General features: G+C 42.8%; 2 protein-coding genes across 4 annotated transcripts in view; one reads left to right on the plus strand and one right to left on the minus strand.

Moving 5' to 3' along the window:
* Positions 1 to 767: 767 nt before the first annotated feature.
* ATMIN (ATM interactor) lies at positions 768 to 16,492 on the minus strand. Its single transcript, XM_029213548.1, has 4 exons — positions 16,182 to 16,492; positions 6,009 to 6,134; positions 5,228 to 5,427; positions 768 to 4,532 (listed from the first exon to the last, which is right to left on the minus strand). The coding sequence occupies exons 1-4, from the start codon at positions 16,209 to 16,211 to the stop codon at positions 2,717 to 2,719; spliced, it is 2,172 nt and encodes a 723-aa protein (XP_029069381.1). The 5' UTR covers positions 16,212 to 16,492; the 3' UTR covers positions 768 to 2,716.
* A 250-nt stretch (positions 16,493 to 16,742) lies between these two features.
* CMC2 (C-X9-C motif containing 2) overlaps positions 16,743 to 19,418 on the plus strand; it is a 38,036-nt gene continuing 35,360 nt past the window's right edge. For 2 of the 3 annotated variants that reach the window (XM_029212957.1, XM_029212938.1), the window contains exons 1-3: positions 16,743 to 16,980; positions 17,459 to 17,591; positions 18,217 to 18,306. In XM_029212957.1, the coding sequence (XP_029068790.1) occupies positions 17,585 to 17,591; positions 18,217 to 18,306 (97 nt within the window). In that variant the 5' untranslated portion in view covers positions 16,743 to 16,980; positions 17,459 to 17,584. The remainder of the gene's footprint in view (positions 16,981 to 17,458; positions 17,592 to 18,216; positions 18,307 to 19,418) is intronic. The other variant, XM_029212947.1, reaches the window with a different exon arrangement.

Raw genomic sequence — 19,418 nt, forward strand, 5'->3', positions numbered from 1 at the left:
GAAGCCACCGCAATCAGAAGCCCCCGCTCTCCGCAACTAGAGGAAGTCTGCTAGCAACAACGAAGACCCAACGCAGCCAAAAAAAAAAAAAAAAGTAGCTGCAAACCTTACTCTGCATCTTTCAGCTAAGTCTATAAAAATTTTCTACTTTTATTTCCCTTTAAAGGGAATCAAACACACTGATTGGGCTTTCCTGCAATTAGTGACTGAGTATGAGCAAAGAACTAGTCATAGTCCTACCCTCTTATTTTTGCTCTTAAGCCAGAACCATATTACTTACAAAGATAAAAGACACCCCATCATGAAATGGTGACATTTGGATGAAAAATGAATCAGAGTAATTTCCTTTGAAATTATTTTTTCAAATTTCCTTTGAAAAAATTTTCCCAAAACTTAAATCATAGGGCAGTTTTTATCAAAATAAAAACTTTACATCAAAACAGCAGCTTTGGGAATTCCCTGGCAGTCCAGTGGTTAGGACTCTGTGCTCTCACTGCTGAGGGCCCAGGTTCAATCCCTGGTCAGGGAAGTAAGATCCCACAAGCTGCATGGCGCAGCCCAAAAAAACCAGAAGTTTTGGTAATGGAATGTCTTTTCATTTTCTACTAGGAAAATTGTTAGCATATTTTCATGAACAAAGGTAAGACAGTAATGGAAATAACTAGGCACAGTCATTTCATCGTGTGACTTTCAGACGATGATGAGTTTGTGAAAACTTAAGGCAATGAAGTCACATTATGAGTATGCTGAAGAATTCACACAAAAGGTAGAATTCTCACTTCTCTTTAATCACTGAGTTTCAGATTTTACAAATAATCTTAGAACAATTCAGGTAACTAAGGTTTTGGGGGGAAACAGTTCTTACTTGTACATGAAGAACTATTACATGCTCCATTTTTCTGCAAATAACTCTATTGGCTGGATTAACAAACACTGTCACAGAAACACAGAATTTTTTTAAAGCCATAGATCGCTGCATATATATTTACAAAAAGCCATAAACAAACATGCATTTCTCCTTATTAGGAGAACTTAAATAGATGTTTGCACATTAAGGCAGTGATGATTCTAAAACATAATGAAATTCTAAGTTAAGGCTTTATGTTTGTTTTGAAACCCATATTCATAGGCAACTGTGACCAAAGCAAACTTTTATCTATCAGACTGAGTTCATCTACTCAGGATATGTTATTTATCCACTACCAATAATTCTTCTACAGGATAGGAATTAGTAGCAACACCACTGAGTTACTTTAATGAATTCTTAGTCCCCTCCTTAGGTTTTATTTTGAGGATTTAGCCTTCAGCAGCATAAGCATGTGCCACAGAAAGAACAGAGCATTTTTCTGGGTAAACTCAGAAAAATTTACAGACTGCACTGATTTTTACTTGCCTGAAAGTTGGCCAACAATCAAGAACTCAGAATCTCCTAAATACAGAAAACTCCAAAAGCATACTTAACCACACACCCATCTCAAAACACAGATGTTCTTGATTATTGAAGCACTTGGTCTTCACCTCATTTTCTTTGAAGACTGTTTGGTATTACCCTCTCTAAACAAACAAAGCAACAAAATGCAGAACACTATACTTTAGATGGATCTGTTCTATAATTGCTATTCTCAAGGCACAAATACTATCCTTGCTAGACCAATGTGTTTCCTCATTTAAGGAAAAAATGAGAGGTGGATGAAAACAAGATTCACTTTAGAATAGCTGCTGATTGCACTCTTGCCCTATCAAGCTTATGCAAACTATTGAAATTTAGGGGGGAATGTCCTTTTCTCCTTATGTTATTTTTCTTTAAACATTTAGAGAGAAAAACTCAGACTCAGCTGGTGGGTGAGCTTTGAGGAGCAGCTCTGGAGCACCGTCCTGGCCTTCTGTAGAGAGTAGGAGAGATGCTCGTAGGACACACTCCAGTCTGGGCTAACAGGCATGATTTCACAGCCCAGCGTTTCCATAGTTGGGGTGACTTACTGTCACTTAGACTGAAAGGATCACTATTTACACTAAGTGCTTGCCGCTACTTCTTTAAGCAATAATTTTACAGCAACACGTCTTGTGAGGAAAGTACTATACACTTAACGTTGGTATCAGTAAGAGTTCACGTAGAGGAGGGATGGCATTGACTATATGAAAATTGTCTCAAAAGCTAAAGACAAGTGTAGTTTCCTTTGTGTCTTCAAATCAGGGGAGAGTAAGATGTCAAAGCAGATGAAGCTGTTGGTGTTTAAATCTGATGGTACAGCGTCAGACTTCTTTAGACATTATTGGGACACAGGAATTTCTAACAAGCACTGGCAAAAGTATTTTAGGTGCAATTTAAGTAAGTCATACTTTGACTAAAGTGTTTTGAAGGTTTGAAAAGTTTGTACCCTAGTCCTGCTGAGCTTGGCTTCAGGTGAATGGCTAGATGGGTTTTAAAGATGTGAAATACATTTTTTTTTTTTTAAGAAGGGAAGACTACACTGAAAGGGCAAATGTAGGCAACACAAAAACAATTCTTGTTAGATCAACATCTTATACTTTATAATACACTCACACATTTTTACACAAATTTCATGTTTACAGTACAAAGGGCAAAGAACCTCAGATAATCGAAGTAACTGTATCAAGTACATTCAATAGAGTTAACACTGTTGTCCCCGTTCTCCATCTTCTAAATCCAGAAGGGAACCAACTGTAAATGCCATCCCCCATGTGGATTCCACTTTCAGAAGTTGGAGACTGGGTGTAGTTCTGCACATGTCTGGGTTTCAACAGAGCTGAATTGAGATTCCATCGTGTTCCAGGCCAAATCGGCCAGAAGAAAGTCATCCATTGCTGTTTGAGTTTCATTGCTGGTGAAGAATAAGCTCCCCAAAGTTTCAAAGCCAGAATTCATGGTCTGTGTTTCTGCACTGTTCAACTGAACTTTGCTTTCTAGAGCAGGTAGGTTTTTAGCAGTGGAGATTCCTTCAGTTTGGGTCTCTGTGTCAGATGAATCAGTACTCATGGAAAAGCTGGAGTGTTTCAGAATACTTCCCAGAGGCAGATGAGGGCTACTGTCTAAAAAGAAGTTCAAGTCCGTCTGTGTCTGCGTGTCAAACATTTCAAGGGCTAAGAAGTTAGAATTTCCCCTACAACTGTAGGACTGGGCACGGGCATCTGCAAGTAAGAAGTCAGTTTGGGTCTCTATGTCCAGGGATTCCAAGACTGGCTCCGTGGTCATGGTGCTAAGCTCACTCTCTTCGGTTTGAGTCTGGATATTTGAGGCCGAAAAGAACTCTTCAATATCAAAATCAATTGCAGGATTCTGGGTTGGGCCAGATGGGAGCTGGGTGTCAGGTCCAGTATTTGTGTCAGACAAAAGACTACGATTGTCCAGTGTCTGACCAGGCAGATTACTTGACAAGATGTTTTCTATATCACTTAATAAATCTATGGTTTGGGTCTGATTATCTGTCATATTCTGTGAAGAAAGTATACTATTATTCTGTGCACTGAAGTTTATAATTGGTGCAGATTTCTCAATATCTTGATTTAAAGTTTTAGGGTGGTTCTGAGGTAACAAACCATGAGTCACAGTCTCTGCTACTAAGCTGCTGCTTATAATACTGTCTGTAGAAACACCATATGACGAATGGACACTCTCAAAAATGTCTCCACACATTACAGCTTGGTCCATCTGTACTCGATCATCGGTTGGACTTTGCATTCCACTGGTCTGAGTTTCTCTGGAGATCCCACCTGACTGGAAACTGGCATCTATAAACACATCAGTCTGAGCCGCTATAGATGAGGTTACCTTAGAACTGGGCAAAAAAGTTTGAGTATGAACACTGATGGGAAGGGAAACTTGAGAACCAAATGTCAAATCAGTTTGAGAACAAGATGACACAGAGGAATCAGGGCTAGCCCACTCTACAGACGGTATAAAGTGTGGTGTGGTATAAGACAGTTCTGTCTGTACATTGATTGAAGAAATGCTGTTCTTCTGACATGTGTTCCCTAGTTCTTGTAAAGGATTAGATGGACTTTTACCCAAGTTCACTTGAACACCTGTGCTAACTGGCTCAACAGCAACAGGATTTACAATTTTTGAAAGAGGGAGGCTCTCCTTGAGAGAGCAAGCCTCCGAATCTAGGCCGAGGATCAGGGTTCCGACGGACAAGGGCAGTAAGTGCACAGCACCGTGGGTACAGCCCTGATGATCGACACCCAACACCACAGGCTGGGCTGAGGAGTCGGCTGTAGGCACAAAGACAGGCACAGGAGAAAGCTGCATAACGGGGAGTTTAACCAAAGCCACTTTGGGCTTTGGTAAAAGCAACTTCTGAGGATACCTTGGAGGTGTTGGAAGAGCCTGCTTTCTGGCATTAGAGCTGCAAGAATCTTCAAACGAAGCCACTAGCTTTATTTCTGACGTTTCTAGTTCTTGAGCATCTGGTCTTGGGGTTGATTGGTTGCTCAGTGATTCAACAGTCTTACTGGACAACTTCTGGTTGTGCAGGCAGTTTTCCATTTTCCTTTTCTTACTAGGTGGATCCCTGAAAACAATGACAGAGTAAAAAGAGGAAAACAATTTTAAACTGCAGTTTTCTTCATCAACCCTGGCACTGTATCTTCACTTACAAATTCTATTTCCCACATCTACAGCAGAGGTCAGATTCAACCCAGCGAAGAGAAATCCCTTCTTTTGTAACTCGGCCTATTATCAATATATGGTAGGTAGAAGTTCAGAAACATGCAAACAGGGAAGCACACCTTTTTTTGAGTAAAGTGCTAAGTACCAGAACTCAACTTAGATCCGTAAGCATCAGGAAGCTAACATTATATAACGCAACTATTATCATTTCTAAAGTAGGAAGCTCTTAGTCCAATTATAAATATGACCTTTCAAATGAAGCACAGTTTCATGATAAAAAATTCTTCAATAATCTAGCATCCCTCTAACAGAAAACGCTGGAAGTTTTTGAAGAATTGAAAACCCAATAGATTTTCAGTTGGGAATAATTAAGCGATTCTCAAAAGGAGCTGGTGAAAGAATAAGGAAGAACAGTTGGATCAAGTAGATGTGGATCATTTGCTAGTACTGCTGCCATTTCCAAAAGTTCCCTTCTTCATGTCACATCTTTTCTCCGCCATTCCTCCTTTCTCCCCACACTAATGGCTCTACAGGAAGTTTCATTTGGAAATCTTCCCACAGCTATTGGCTTTTGGGCCACCATTTTTTCCCCTTTACCTGTGTTCTGCAGGGATCTCATGGCCAGTTCGGTAGATGTGGGACTGTAACGCAGTCCTGCTGGCATAGGGACAGCCACATGTGCACTGGAAGGTCTTACCACAATCCTCTGCATGTCTTTTCAAGTCCCACTCAGTGCCATACGAATTGCTGCACTTACTACATTTATGCTTCTTTTCAGCATGCATTTTCATAAAGTGCTAGGAAGAACACAAAAGGACTAAAATGAAAAACTGCAACTGCTCAAAACATTTCAAAAACCATCAACATACCCAAATTAATAATGATTTTACATGATACAATATAGCAGTGCAAATCAAAAGAATGTAAAAGCAGGCAACTCTTCCAGTCCAGAATCATCTCTTTCCCCACTGGCTGGGTCCCTCCCTCCTCTTTAAGATAGCTGCTTCTGAAATTATTCTTTTCCCTGCAGTTTCTTAATCCCTTGGGAGAACATTTCCTTTGTGCTTTTGCTCCTCTGACCTTGAAAGCATGCAGATTCACACAAGAGATCTGGAAGTACAGTTTATCATACTTTGCTGACTTGGTCTTCTTTTCTTTCCAAATCCACTTCTGGACAACTTCCCCTCCAGAACAAGCCATGTCTCCTTCACTTACACCCTACTCATTTTTTCCCCAAGTAGGAGACTTGGGTGGCTGTCCTTACAAGCAGCTTTCTGCTCAATTCTCTAGTTATGATTGGTAAGTAATTAGAATACATGAGGTTTATGACATCTGCATTTCCTCCTCAGAGAAGTATACTTAAAGACAAGTTAAATACCTGTTTTACGAGAGAAAATTGAGAAAATGGTCTGTCAGGGCCTCTAGGGCATCCTTCAATTGGACAACAGTAGAATTTTGGTACAGTTTTCAAATCTTTTCTTATTGTTGGATTCACTATGCCATCCTGCAAAAGAAAAATTACTTTAAATAATTATCTTAAAAAAACTAACAGATGGGCTTCCCTGGTGGCGCAGTGGTTGAGAGTCCGCCTGCCGATGCAGGGGACACGGGTTCGTGCCCCGGTCCGGGAAGATCCCACGTGCCGCGGAGCGGCTGGGCCTGTGAGCCATGGCCGCTGAGCCTGCGCGTCCGGAGCCTGTGCTCCGCAACGGGAGAGGCCACAACAGTGAGAGGCCCGCGTACCGCAAAAAACAAAAAACAACAACAAAAAAACCCCAACAGAACGAGCTGGGAGTGATAACAAGGAATAAGTAAAGATGTGCACAAGGGATCTTTTTAGGGTGATGAAAATGTTCTAAAATTTGGGATTGTAGTGATGGTTGCACAACTGTAAATCTACTAAAAAGTAACTGAATTATTAACTTAAAATGCGTAAATTATATCATGTGTAAACTATAGCTCAATGAATCTGTTAAAATTTTTCAAAACAAAATAAACAAAAACCAACTATATTGTTTAAAAATCTTCTATCCATTCCTTTAGCACTCCTTCTAGACTTAAAAATCTCTGCCCTTCAAGCCAGCTTCTCTAATCGTTAAGTGGTATATTTATAGTTTCTCAGGCTCAAGACCTGGTATCATCCTTAAGTCTTCCTTTCTTTTTTATCCCAACCCCACTGAATTAGTGTGAGTCTCTGAAAAAAACCTGACTATGATCTAGTCTTCCTGATAAAGAGAACTGTGACTTTCTCTGATCACCACAATGCCCCCTAGTAGCTAAAGCTAGTTAACACAACTTTTATACAGTAGCGTGAATATGGGCACCATGCTCTGTTTGAAATTCAGTAATCATTATAATGGCCAGTGCTAACATAGCTTTTACTACCGTGGCAGGCACTGTTCGAAGCACTTTATATATATTAACTCATCCTAGTAATCCTTTCTTATTAAGTATGTGATTGACTTTTTGGCTGGGAATTTTAAAATAATTGGTGAGTTAATTTAGCTTAAACTGCTGTCTTGTTGCCCTTGATGAGCCCACATACCTCAGGAGTGAGAAATCTATGACCTCCAGTATAATTCTTATCTGGCAACCCCCAGCTGGCCCCAGAGGAAGGTGTGTGGATGGGGGTTTGGGGTGGGGAAGGACCTCCCCACTACGGATGGAAACAACTGGACACGTGCTCAGGCCTCAGCTACCGCTGTAGCACCTAGACGTTTTAGTCCTTAGGTGCTGTGATGGGAAAGGATTCACTACTTTTGGAACACGCCCACCTCCTCTGCTTCCATCAGTGTGCATCTAGAGAAGAAACAAATAACCGTGCGGCTAGGACTCCCTCTGTTTGCTTTCCTACTGGATCTCAAGAGGAACATGCTGATCTTGCTGAGTCTGTGTCCACTCATGTAGAGGGGAAAAGAAGCTATTCTTGTTTCATTTTTCAACAACGTAATTTATCTCTCAATGATATCAAATGTAGTCAGTTATTCCTCCATGTCTTCTACCTTGGTCCATCTTTTTATAATCCTATTGCACTACACTGTCTAGATATTCATATTCATTTGGATTATTTAAATCGTTTCCTAAATAATTTTCCTTCCTCTTCTAATGTCAGAACAAATTTGACATTCCAAAAAATTATTTGTATATATCACCAAATACTATTTTTTTAAAAAAGGCATATAAAATAAAATCCCGAGACTTCCCTAGTGGTGCAGTGGTTAGGAGTCTACCTGCCAAGGCAGGGGACGCGGGTTCGAGCCCTGGTCTGGGAGGATCCCACGTGCCGTGGAGCAACTAAGCCTGTGTGCCACAGCTCCTGAGTCTGTGCTCTGGAGCCCGCGAGCCACAACTACTGAGCCTGCATGCCACAACTACTGAAGCCTGCGTGCCTAAAGCCTGTGCTCCACAACGAGAGAAGCCACCGCAATGAGAAGCCCGTGCACCACAATGTAGGGTGGCCCCTGCACGCTGCAGCTAGAGAAAGCCTGCGCGCAGCAACAAAAGACCCAACGCAGCCAAAAAGAAAGAAAGAAAGACAATTTATAAATAAATAAATAAATAAATAAAATAAAATCCCATCTCCTCATTATGCCTCCAATCTACCATTATGACCATATCTTTTTCTGTTCCCTTTTCATACACTCCCCTGCTCAGCCTAAACACTCTTCCCACTTCCATTTCCACCTTCTATAGCCACTCTCGGATGACTGTCTCCGTTCAGGCAGAATGCAACGGTGGGAAGAGGGCACGGCATGGACAGGCCTGTGAGCCATTTCCACCACTGATTAGGCACATGACTTTAGACAGGTTATTTAATCTCTGAGCCAGTTTACTCATTTCAAAAACAGAGAGAATAGTTAACTCTCAGGATTATCTAGTACTGGACTGCCATGGAGCCCGCTCACATTCTCAATAAATAGCACTTTCTTGTTCTGCTCACCACCCAGCTCTATTCCTTGTCTGAATTCCAAGGTAGCAGCTAACTTAACTTGTAAACTATCGTTTCCTTCTACAATTCCTGCCTCCTTAACTAAATTTTTTAAGGGCAGAAACTAATTTATACACCTCTTGGTACTGTTTTCATGCTTTAGATTGCACACTAAAGGCAGAGCACTTTTAGAAAGGCAGTCCAGTGTAGGGCAGCAGCTCTCAAATCTAGCGGCCTGTGAAAAATCACTTGAGGCATTAAAAAAAAAATACCGGTGCCTGGTCCCAGTCCCAGGTAATGATATAATTAGTTTGGGGTGGGTTTGGTATTTGGTTTGGTATTTGGTTTAAAAATCTCCCCTGATGATCCCAGTGTGTAGCCTAGCTTAAGAACCATGGTGCAGTGGTTAAACCCATGGGTTCTGGAATATGGAATTCTCTACATTGCTCCTTTCCTGTGACCTTGAAAAACTTAACTGTCTTGGTTTCCTTATTTGTGAAGTAGGCATGATAGTACGATCTACCTCAGGGTTGTTGTGAGGATTTAGTGAATAATTTAAGAGACTTAGAACAGTGCTTATCATATAATCACTCAATTAATTATTACAGCTATTAGTTATCGGCTGTGGAGATTTTTGTTGCTTCTTTTGCTTTCTGCCAACCAACTTAAGGCCAATAAGCTAATCTAAACTAGTACTTTACATTAAATACTGTCCTTGTGGCAACAGAAATAAAAGCAAAAATAAACAAATGGGACCTAATCAACCTTACAAGCTTTTGCCCAGCAAAGGAAACCATAAACAAAACAAAAAGACAACCTATGGAATGGGAGAAAATATTTGCAAATGATGCAACTGACAAGGGCTTAATCTCCAAAACATACAAACAGCTCATTCAATTCAACAACAACAAAAACAATCCAATCGAAAAATGGGCAGAAGAACTAAACAGACATTTCTCCAAAGAAGACAGATGGCCAACAGGCACATGAAAATATGCTCAACATTGCTAATTATTACAGAAATACAAATCAAAACTACAATGAGGTACCACCTCACACCAGTCAGCACGGCCATCACCAAAGTCTACAAATAACAAATGCTGGAGAGGGTGTGGAGAAAAGGGAACCCTCCTACACTGTTGGTGGGAATGTAAGTTGGTGCGGCCACAGTGGAAAACAGTATGGAGGTTCCTAAAAAAGCTAAAAATAGAGTTGCCATATGATCCAGCAATCCCACTCATGGGCATATATCCAGACAAAACTATAATTCCAAAAGATACACGCACCCCTGTGTTCACAGCAGCACTGTTCACAATAGCCAAGACATGGAAACAATCTAAATGTCCACTGACAGATGAATGCATAAAGATGTGGGGGGGGTGTGCGTGTACATACACACACAGTGGACTACTACTCAGCCATAAAAAAGAACAAAATAAGGCCATTTGCAGCAACATGGATGCAACTACAGGTTATCATACTAAGTGAAGTGAGAAAGAGAAAGACAAATACCATATGATATCACTTACATGTAGAATCTAAAATATGACACAAATGAATTTATCTATGAAATAGACATGGACTCACAGACATAGAGAACAGACTTGTGGTTGCCAAGGGGAGGGTGGGTAGGGGAGGGACGAATTAGGAGTTTGGGGTTAGCAGATGCAAACTATTATATAGAGAATGGAGTGACAACAATGTCCTACTGTATAGCACAGGGAACTATATTTAATATCCTGTGATAAACCATAATGGAAAATAATATATATATAAAAAGTATATATAACTGAATCACTCTGCTGTACAGCAGAAATTAACACAACATTGTAAATCAACTATACTTCAATTAAAAAAAGAAAGAAAAATCCATGGATTCATCTCAAAAAAAAAAAAAATACTGTCCTTGTGAAAGTCTGATTGAAATGCCGCTTTTATTGAAACACTGGCCTCTGCTAGCTTTAATGACAACCAACACTGTCTCTCAATCACCAAACTCATCCCATTTACCAGTTCATCTTTTTTTAAATGAAATACTTTTAAACTCATATTATTTTCCTTCTAATGTTATCTGCAAGAAAAAATCAAATACGGAGAGAATATTAAGAAAGCTTTAAAATTCTTTTTTTTTTTAAGGCTAGGACAATTAAAAAAATTTTTTTATTTATTTTGGCTGCACCGGGTCTTAGTCGCGGCATGCATGTGGGATCGAACCCCGGGCCCCCTGCATTGGGAGCATGGAGTCTTACCCACTGGACCACCAGGGAAGTCCCCATGCTTACTTCTAATACATCTTCAATTTGCTTAGCAATCCTTTTATTATCCCTTTTCAAACTCCCTATCATGTTCTCAATATACCTGTTCACTTCACTTTTTAAAATATTAATAAACTTTATTTTTTAAGAGAAATTTTATTAGATTCACAGCAAAATTGAGCGCAAAGTACAGAGAGTTCCCATACACTGTAGCGCCCCCGCCCCCCCAACCCCAATACAGCCTGTTCCACTATTAACATTCCTCACCAGAGTGGTACATTTGTTACAATCGATGAAACTACACTGACACGTCATTATCACCCAAGTCCATAGATTTTATTAGAGTTCACTATTCGTGCCGCACATTCTATGGGTTTTGCCAAATGTATAATGACAGCTATCCATCGTTATAATATCATACAGAGTATATTCACTTTCCTAAAAATCCTCTGTGCTCCACCTATTCATGACACCTTTCCCCTTAAGCCCTGGTAACCACTAATCTTTTTACTGTCTCTGTAGTTTTGCTTTTTCCAGAATATCATTTAGCTGGAATCATACAGTATGTAGCCTTTTCATATTGGCTTCTTTCACTTGGTAATATGCATGTAAGGGTCCTCCATGTCTTTTCATGGCTTGATAGCTCATTTCTTTTTAGTGCTGACTAATATTCCCCTGTCTGGATGTGCCATCGTTCATTTATCCATTCACCTGCTGAAGGACATCTTGGGTGCTTCCAAGTTTTGGCAGTTATGCTTTAAAAATGTCTCCTACCACCTCCTCGCGTTTCCTTTCTCACTGCTACCATCATTAGTTCAAGTATTCCTGACTCTCTGTTTGGACTTTGTCACTAACCTCTTAACTAATTTCTAGACCTTCAATTTCTTTTTCATTCACACTTTGCCACATTCACCTTTCTAAAATATACCTCTGATCGTGACATTACCTCACTCAAACATTTTCAATGGCACCCCAACACTCCCCAAGTCCAAATTCCTCTAGCCACTGGGACGTCCAAAGTCCTGTACTATATAGCTTCAAACTATGCTTCTTTTCCGTCATTTCTCTGTTATATCTAACGGAATTACTTAAAATTCCCCAAACCTTTTCAAAAGGAGGAATATATTTATAACTTTGTTGCACTTGGGAATGTTTTAAAAAGAGTAAATGTTCAGTAAAAACTTGGGGCATTATACTGAATATGTTTAAGTGGCCATCTAAGTCAAAACTGTATCACACACCAGGATGAGACACTAAAGGCAGTCATATTGGACATCAACAACATCTCCTTGTTGCTGTCATTACAGGTGTGGAAACAACCCGACGCCGTTCGCTTTCCTGCTTTCTGAGGGCCAACTCCTCAGTCCTCCCCATCACACCTCTCTTCCCCAGTTCCTGACCTTCTTCCCATTCTTGTCCTTAGAAAATAAGCTCTGAGATGAGAATGGGGTAATAAGAAATGGTAATGGCACAATAAGACATGAACTGAAGTAAGAATGATGTTTTTGTTCTGAAGTGCTATATACATTCTAGAATAAAACTTAGCAGACATATTTTTTAACTGTGCCTTTTGTGTGCATAACTGAAAAAAATACTTCATGCTTTCTGTACCTTTTGGGTACCTGTTTATAAAACATTTTAAGTAAAAGAATTTGAAAAAGAACCTATGAGAGGAAATAACTGAAAAACAAGATGGACAAAAGTAAACAAAGAGAAGAAAAGCAAAGCAAGAGGGAGGACCCCGATGAAGCGAGGATAAAAGGAAAGGAGTGTAAGAACTGTGGCACAAATTGGGAAAAAAAAAAAAAAAAGAAGAAAAGGCATTATAGCTACTCTAGCATCTCTCTGCCTTTGCAGAAAAACATCCAAGAAGAAAAGTAGTTTGCTTTGTTGTTGTCTTATTGTAAATTTAAAATTAGAAGTCTTTGTACACTATGATCCATAGAGCAACTTGGAACATTGTCTTTCCTCAAAAAAAAAAAAAAAAATTCCTGGCAAATCATTAAAAGCAAACCCCTGGACTGAACATAACACAAAATCCACTAAGCCATGTTTTGAAAATATGTGTTGCTGGATAAGAGGTTCTTTAAGGGGGCCCCTGTCCCCTTCACTATTTTCAAACGTGAGGGATAAAAGAACCAAGAAATGCCCATTTACTCCTACTCTTCTTTTCCCTGAATCACCAGCTTTCATTTCTCCATGGATCCCCTTGTAGGCAAGGCTGGAGTAGGATATTTCCAGATTTACTTACAGGATATGGAATATAGACATATATCTGAAGAACCCACATAAAACCAAAAGGTATCATGTACCTTACACCTTACAACTCTATCTCCACTTTTATTCATCATCTTTCAGAAGGATTTGTTAATCATTAAGAAGGGAGTATTTGATTGAGGGCAGGATATCTTCTGAAGACTAGAAATAAATAAGAACCTTACAACAAATAATGGGGATGGGAATAAAATATTATCATAGGGTCTTCCCTGGTGGTGCAGTGGTTAAGAATCCGCCTGCCAATGCAGGGGACATGGGTTCGAGCCCTGGTCCAGGAAGATCCCACGTGCCACAGAGCAACTAAGCCCGTGAGCCACAACTACTGAGCCTGCACTCTAGAGCCTGCAAGACACAACTACTGAGCCTGTGCTCTAGGGCTCACGAGCCACGATTACTGAGCCCACGAGCCACAACTACTGAAGCCTGCGCGCCTAGAGCCCGTGCTCAGCAATAAGAGAAGCCACCGCAGTGAGAAGCCCGTGCATTGCAATGAAGAGTAGCCCCCGCTCGCCGCAACTAGAGAAAGCCTGTGTGCAGCAACGAAGACCCAAAGCAGCCAAAAATAAATAAATTAATTAAAAAAAATATATATTATCATAATCTAGGAGAAAAAAAACACAACAACTAGGACAGAAACTAGAATTATGTAAGTAGCCGTAACCAAGAGAACAAAGGGAAAAATTGCCATTGAATACGACGCAGATCTGCCAAGCAGATACACTCACGCTTCAGGGCCCGTAGGAGCACACTGGACTGCTAGTGGAGCCTCTGGTCCAAATGCAGCCCACCTTCAAAGCCACAGGGAGCTCTCAGTCAGCTCTTTTCCTTATTAGGCCTCCTTCTTCCTCCTCCCTCCTCCCAATACTTTGAGAACATCAAGGGTCAAGCATGATGTTTGAACTCAAGAGCCTACTACTTGGCTCCCAAATGTGCGGACACATTCACCACACTGGGGCAACACTATACAGATATGGCTATTTTGTCACATAGGCTACCTTCATTAAAAAAAAAGAACCCCCTTTCCACCAAGACAGCAGATGTTCAGGGGCTGCATGGTTAGAAAGACGGAACAAGGCAGGAAAGTGAGCCTGTTTGACATGGAAGAAACAACGATGGTTCAGGGTGAGGTTTCTTTAATTCCTGCTGAAACAGGTCTCTCTAGTGACCCAGGAAGGAAACTCAGGAGAGTCCATTTTTCGGTTGTTCAAGATTTGCCGTTCAGAAAGCAATCTTGAGCGCACTGTGCTGTCTGCAGACAAGAGAACTCTGAAAAAATGACTAAAACTGGAAGAATGGCTTCACACAGGTTCTAAGCAAGGGGGGATGCTGATACTCTGCCGTGCTAAGGTCCAAGTAAAGCTTGACTGTTAAAATTTACAGTTGCCTCAAACATATTCCTCCTTCTTAGGCCTATTATATGCTTCGGATTGGTAGCTTCAGAATTCCTGAACTTTACGTATTTTAAAAACATTATTAGAAATAAACCTACTGCATACTACCAAACCCATTGTATACTAGTCCTGACAAGTAAATGGTATCTCTGCGCTTAACAGATGCTTCACAAAGTCTGGAGAGAGACACAGCCCCTGACAGCAATTCCATAGAAAAGAACAATGTAAACTGTTAAAAAGTGCTTGCGAGAGTGATGTTCAGGCCAACACAAAGAGAGTCGTGGTCAGACTGGCAGCTTCCTCTGTGCTCAGAGATGTAACGTCTGCTTAGTTGTCTACCAGTGAGGGGAGGATACTGAAGGTGGATGATGGCTGTTATACATGAGCTGAAGAGAACCCAGGGATTAGGCTGAAGAATTCCTGCAAATATACAGTTCATCCACTCAAGATAAAATATGGTTAAGAAAAGGAAGTGTTTAATTAAAATTCGGGATGGAGGAGAAAACAGGAGAACGAAGACCATTCCCAGAATTACTTCACTTGTGTTGTGGAAGAAACGCAGAACTTGCAGGGAAACTGCAGCCCCACCGGCAAGGTCTTCCTCAGCGTACCTCCATGTACCTCTCCCGATCGGGCCTCCCTAACCGTCACTTCAGGACGTTGTTGCCTCTGTATCCAGCTGGTGCTAGAAGGGGGCTGCCCTTCGTGGGCATCACATCTGCCCTACTAGAGACCATCACCTCAAACTTTCTGCTGTTAAATTCTTATCAGAAACCTGATTCTAAAAACGTTTCTGAGGAAGTTTTACCTGAAGGGCAGACGGGACATGCAAGAGGCGAGGTAATTTAAACTTACTCCTGAATCAATTCAGACCACCGAAAGCTACATACTCGCAAAACTCCTTTCAGTAACGTGCTTTGGAATTATGCCCCTGTTGGCCTAGAAAGACTTGAAGAAGTGGTGCAAGTAAACTTCCTATTGTAATGACTGAGAAATCATGATTTAATAGGTCTGGGATGGGGCTGGACATCTGGATTTTTAAGAAGCTTTCCGCAGATGTGCACTGAAGCCTGAAAATCGCCCCATTTTACGTAAGGTGGAAGGGACGTTCAGATTACTGTCCTATTATTATATACCGTGTCCCCTCTTAAACAAGATTCACGGGAGAAACTTTCCTTAGGTCTCATCCCAGAGCAAAGGTGATGTTTACCAACACTGTGGAACATGTTGCCAAAGCTGCAGCTCCCTGCTAACAACTGGCCCGGAGGAGGAGGCAGTGTGGGTGCGGTGCAAACGGCACCGGCTTCGACCCGAGCCCGGGTTTAAAGCCCAGCACTACGCAGGTGCGTCATCGGTTTCTCTGCAGTAGAACGAAGGTGCCGTGAGAGCTCACGAGACGAACGTGAGAAATGCCCGCGACGCCAAGTGCGAGGCCGGTGGTCGGGCCGGCCCGAGCCCGACAGCGCAGTGGCATGACACAGGGTTTTCCTACCGCTGCGCCTTCCTGCCTCCTAGGTCCCACTCTCCCCGCCCGGACCCCCTCCCCGGTCTGGCCCTTTAGGGCCTCGGAAGCCCCCGCCGACGCCGGCCGGACCTCGGCGCCTTCCCGTCCGCGCCTCTGGCCGCCCTCGGCCCCGAGCGCCCACTTCAGGCGCTCGGTCGCGTCAGGCCCCGGGAGGCGCCGTCCGCGGCGGGCTCACCTGCAGGCGGTGGCTCTTGACCAGGTGCATGTTGAGCGCGGGACTGTTGGGCAGGATCTTGCCGCAGCCGCGCACCGTGCACAGGATGTTGGTCCGCACGGCCCGGGACAGCTCGCTCACCGACGGCTGGATGAGCTCCCGGGCCGGCGGCGCCGCACCCGCAGGCTGCTGCCTCGCTGCCGTGGGTCGCGGCCGGCTGCCCCTCAGCCGCCCGGGGGGATCCCACGGGCCGGAGGCGGCAGCGGCTCCCCTCGCGGCGGCCGGGACGGCCGCGGCGCCCAAGGCCAGAGCCGTGGGCCCCGCCGCCGCCGCCGCCGCCGCCGCCGCCACAGTCGCCTCATAGGCCGCCATGGCTCCCGCACCTCAGCCCGGACAGCTAGGACGCCCCGCCTCCCGCCGCAGCGACTTCCGGAAGGGGGCGGGGCCTCTCGGCTCATTAGCATCCGGCGGGCCCGGGCGGCCGCGGCGTCGCGTGCGGGGAGCGGAGGGCGCGTCTGCCAGGACCCGCCACCAGATGAGGCGGGCGGGTTACAAAACTTCACAGGGGTTCCTGGGGACAGGTAGGACGTATTGGTCCCGCTGATCCATTGTTCGCCTTCCTAGAAATCTTACCTCGGGCCACAATTGGATAGAAGAAAAAGCAATGCGTTCAGGAACTTTACTTCCCAAAGATTGGAAATAACCCAAGTGTTCAACAGGAGGTGAGGCGAGAGTATGTGAATTACAACTATCTCTGTTTACTAGACACTGGGAATGCACTTTTCATTATCTCATTTTGTCCTCGAAACAGACCTAGCAGGTACGTATTATAAGTTTTCCCATATTTGAAGAGAAGTAACTAGCCCGAGGTCACATTATACAAACAAAAGAGTTGTTATAATTGACAGAGTTAATCATTTTAGGGAGGGTAGATTTACTTGCCTGTATTTTAACTGCTGAAATTTGATTACTGTTTGGGAGACAGTGTAGCTCAGAGGAGGATTCCAAATCCTAAGTCGGAAGAGGGACCACCAGATAGGTCATTTAAAAGAGTGTAGGAGGCCAGGTGTAGTCAAAAGGGAGGGGTGAGGACTGCAGCGGAATGGGAGTTACATCCTTTGTTTAAAGGGGGCAGCGGCTACTACTCGTCTTTGGTATCGCCGGATTTATTTTTCAAGATTTTTATGTGAAAACTCCCAGCTTTTATATATTAGCAGCTCTATTTGTTTTCTATTGCTGCAATAACAAATTACCACAAACCTGGTGGCCTGAAACAACACAGATTTGTTATCTTACAGTTCTGGAGGTCAGAAGTCTGAAATGAGCCTACTAGGTGAAGATCAAGGTGTTGGCATGGCTGCATTTCTTCGAGGCTCTGTGGAAGAATCTGTTTACTTGCCTTTTCCAGCTTCTCGAAGTCATTAATGAATGGTGAGTTGAGGCTTCTTCACATCACTCTGATTTCTTCAGTAGTCAGGTCTCCCTCTGCTCTCTTCTATTCCTCTTCCACTTTTGAGGACCCTTGTGATCACACTGGGTCCATCCAGGACATCCGGGATAACCTCCCCATCTGCAAAGTCCTTTTGTTTTGTAAAGTAACAGATTTACATATTCCAGGGATCAGGATGTGGACATCTTTGAGAAGGGTACTATTCTGCTTCACAGTAACGAATTCTGAATTAAAAAGTACTGTGGGCCCAAAACCCTCCACATCTGTGTGAGAGATAGCATCCACGGGCTATTGTTTCTTCCAGCACAGTGTCCAAGAGGGCAGGCTCTGGAGGCCAACTGCCTGGGGTTAATGTGGGCTCAGTCACTTACTAGCTAGTACTAAGCTTTGGTATTCACATCAATAGAGTGAGACTAGTAATGCCACCTGCCTTATAGGATTATTATGAAAATAAGACAAAGCGTATAAAATACTTGGCACAGCGCCTGCCACATAGTAAGTGCTCAGTAAACATGAGCTCTTTTTCATTTTTGGAGACACTACCTAATGTGCATTAAATTCCTTTGGCCTAAAAAAAAAATAAAAAAAAAAATTCCTTTGGCCTAGAGATCCTTGGATCTGCATTTACTGCTCCATCTGATCCCACGACTGCATCTGAATGGCGTATGTGTCTCTGGACCGTCAAGCACATACCAGGTAAGCACTCCCTGTATCTCATTTCCTGAAACAGAAGCCTCTGTCTGGGAGGGCTGCAGGGTGCAGGCTCAAGTGATTCCACTCTAGGCTGGGTAATACTGGGTTGGCCAGAAAGTCCCTTTGGGTTTTTCTGTAAGATGTTACAGAAAAACGCAAAGGGACTTTCTGGCCAACCCAATATGAATAGTGGCTTTCTTGTTCAGGCTCTCATTGCACATCCTTGCAAAGCACCAGAAAGGGCTGTGAGCCTATGGGAAACCATCCCAGGAACCTGCAGGGCCTCTGTACAGACCTAATATGGGCATTCAGGCACTGAGTAGAAGTGCCTACCATATGTGTGCACATAGGAACAGATGCTCTAAACCATGACTGTGGTCTACAAAAAAAATTAGCGTTATTAAGCCCCTACAGACTCAGTGCCTCACTCTGAGATAACTGAAGTGTCTAAGCCATTTGCTAATTAAATCTAAACTAATATATTTCACATAAAATACCTATTGGTATTGGTATACACAATACCAATACATTATATTGGTATAAAGCATTGTTTAGCCCCTTCTGATTGTGTTTATATCTGTATATTAAGCCTCTTTTTGATTTTCATCAGAAGTAACTGATATACTAGTTTTTAAATATCTCATTTAAATTGGTGTTTTTCTCCTCTGCTTTGGCCACTGGCTAACGCCATCCAAATTTTCCCTTTTATTCTAGCAGTTGAGGAGGCACTTGTATGTTCTTACGTGGTAATCTTACCTCTAGTTTTATTTTGTCCTGCTATTCTTTTTCTGTCCTTCATTTGCCCAGATTTCCTCACCTTTTAATTTTTTGTTAAAAATTAATTTATTTTTGGCTGTGTTTGGTCTTCGTTGTGTTGCGCGGACTTCTCATTGTGGTGGCTTCTCTTGTTGCGGAGCACAGGGTCTAGGCACGTGGCTTCAGTAGTTGCAGCACGTGGACTCAGTCGCTGTGGCTCGCGGGCTCTAGAGCGCAGGCTCAGTAGTTGTGGCGCACGGGCTTAGTTGCTGCGCGGCATGTGGGATCTTCCTGGACCAGGGCTCGAACCCGTGTCCCCTGAATTGGCAGTTGGATTCTTAACCACTGCGCCGCCAGGG

This window comes from Monodon monoceros, unplaced genomic scaffold (genome assembly GCF_005190385.1).
Source record: "Monodon monoceros isolate NGI ecotype Baffin Bay Population unplaced genomic scaffold, NGI_Narwhal_1 Super_Scaffold_10, whole genome shotgun sequence".
Classification (NCBI taxonomy): domain Eukaryota; kingdom Metazoa; phylum Chordata; class Mammalia; order Artiodactyla; family Monodontidae; genus Monodon; species Monodon monoceros.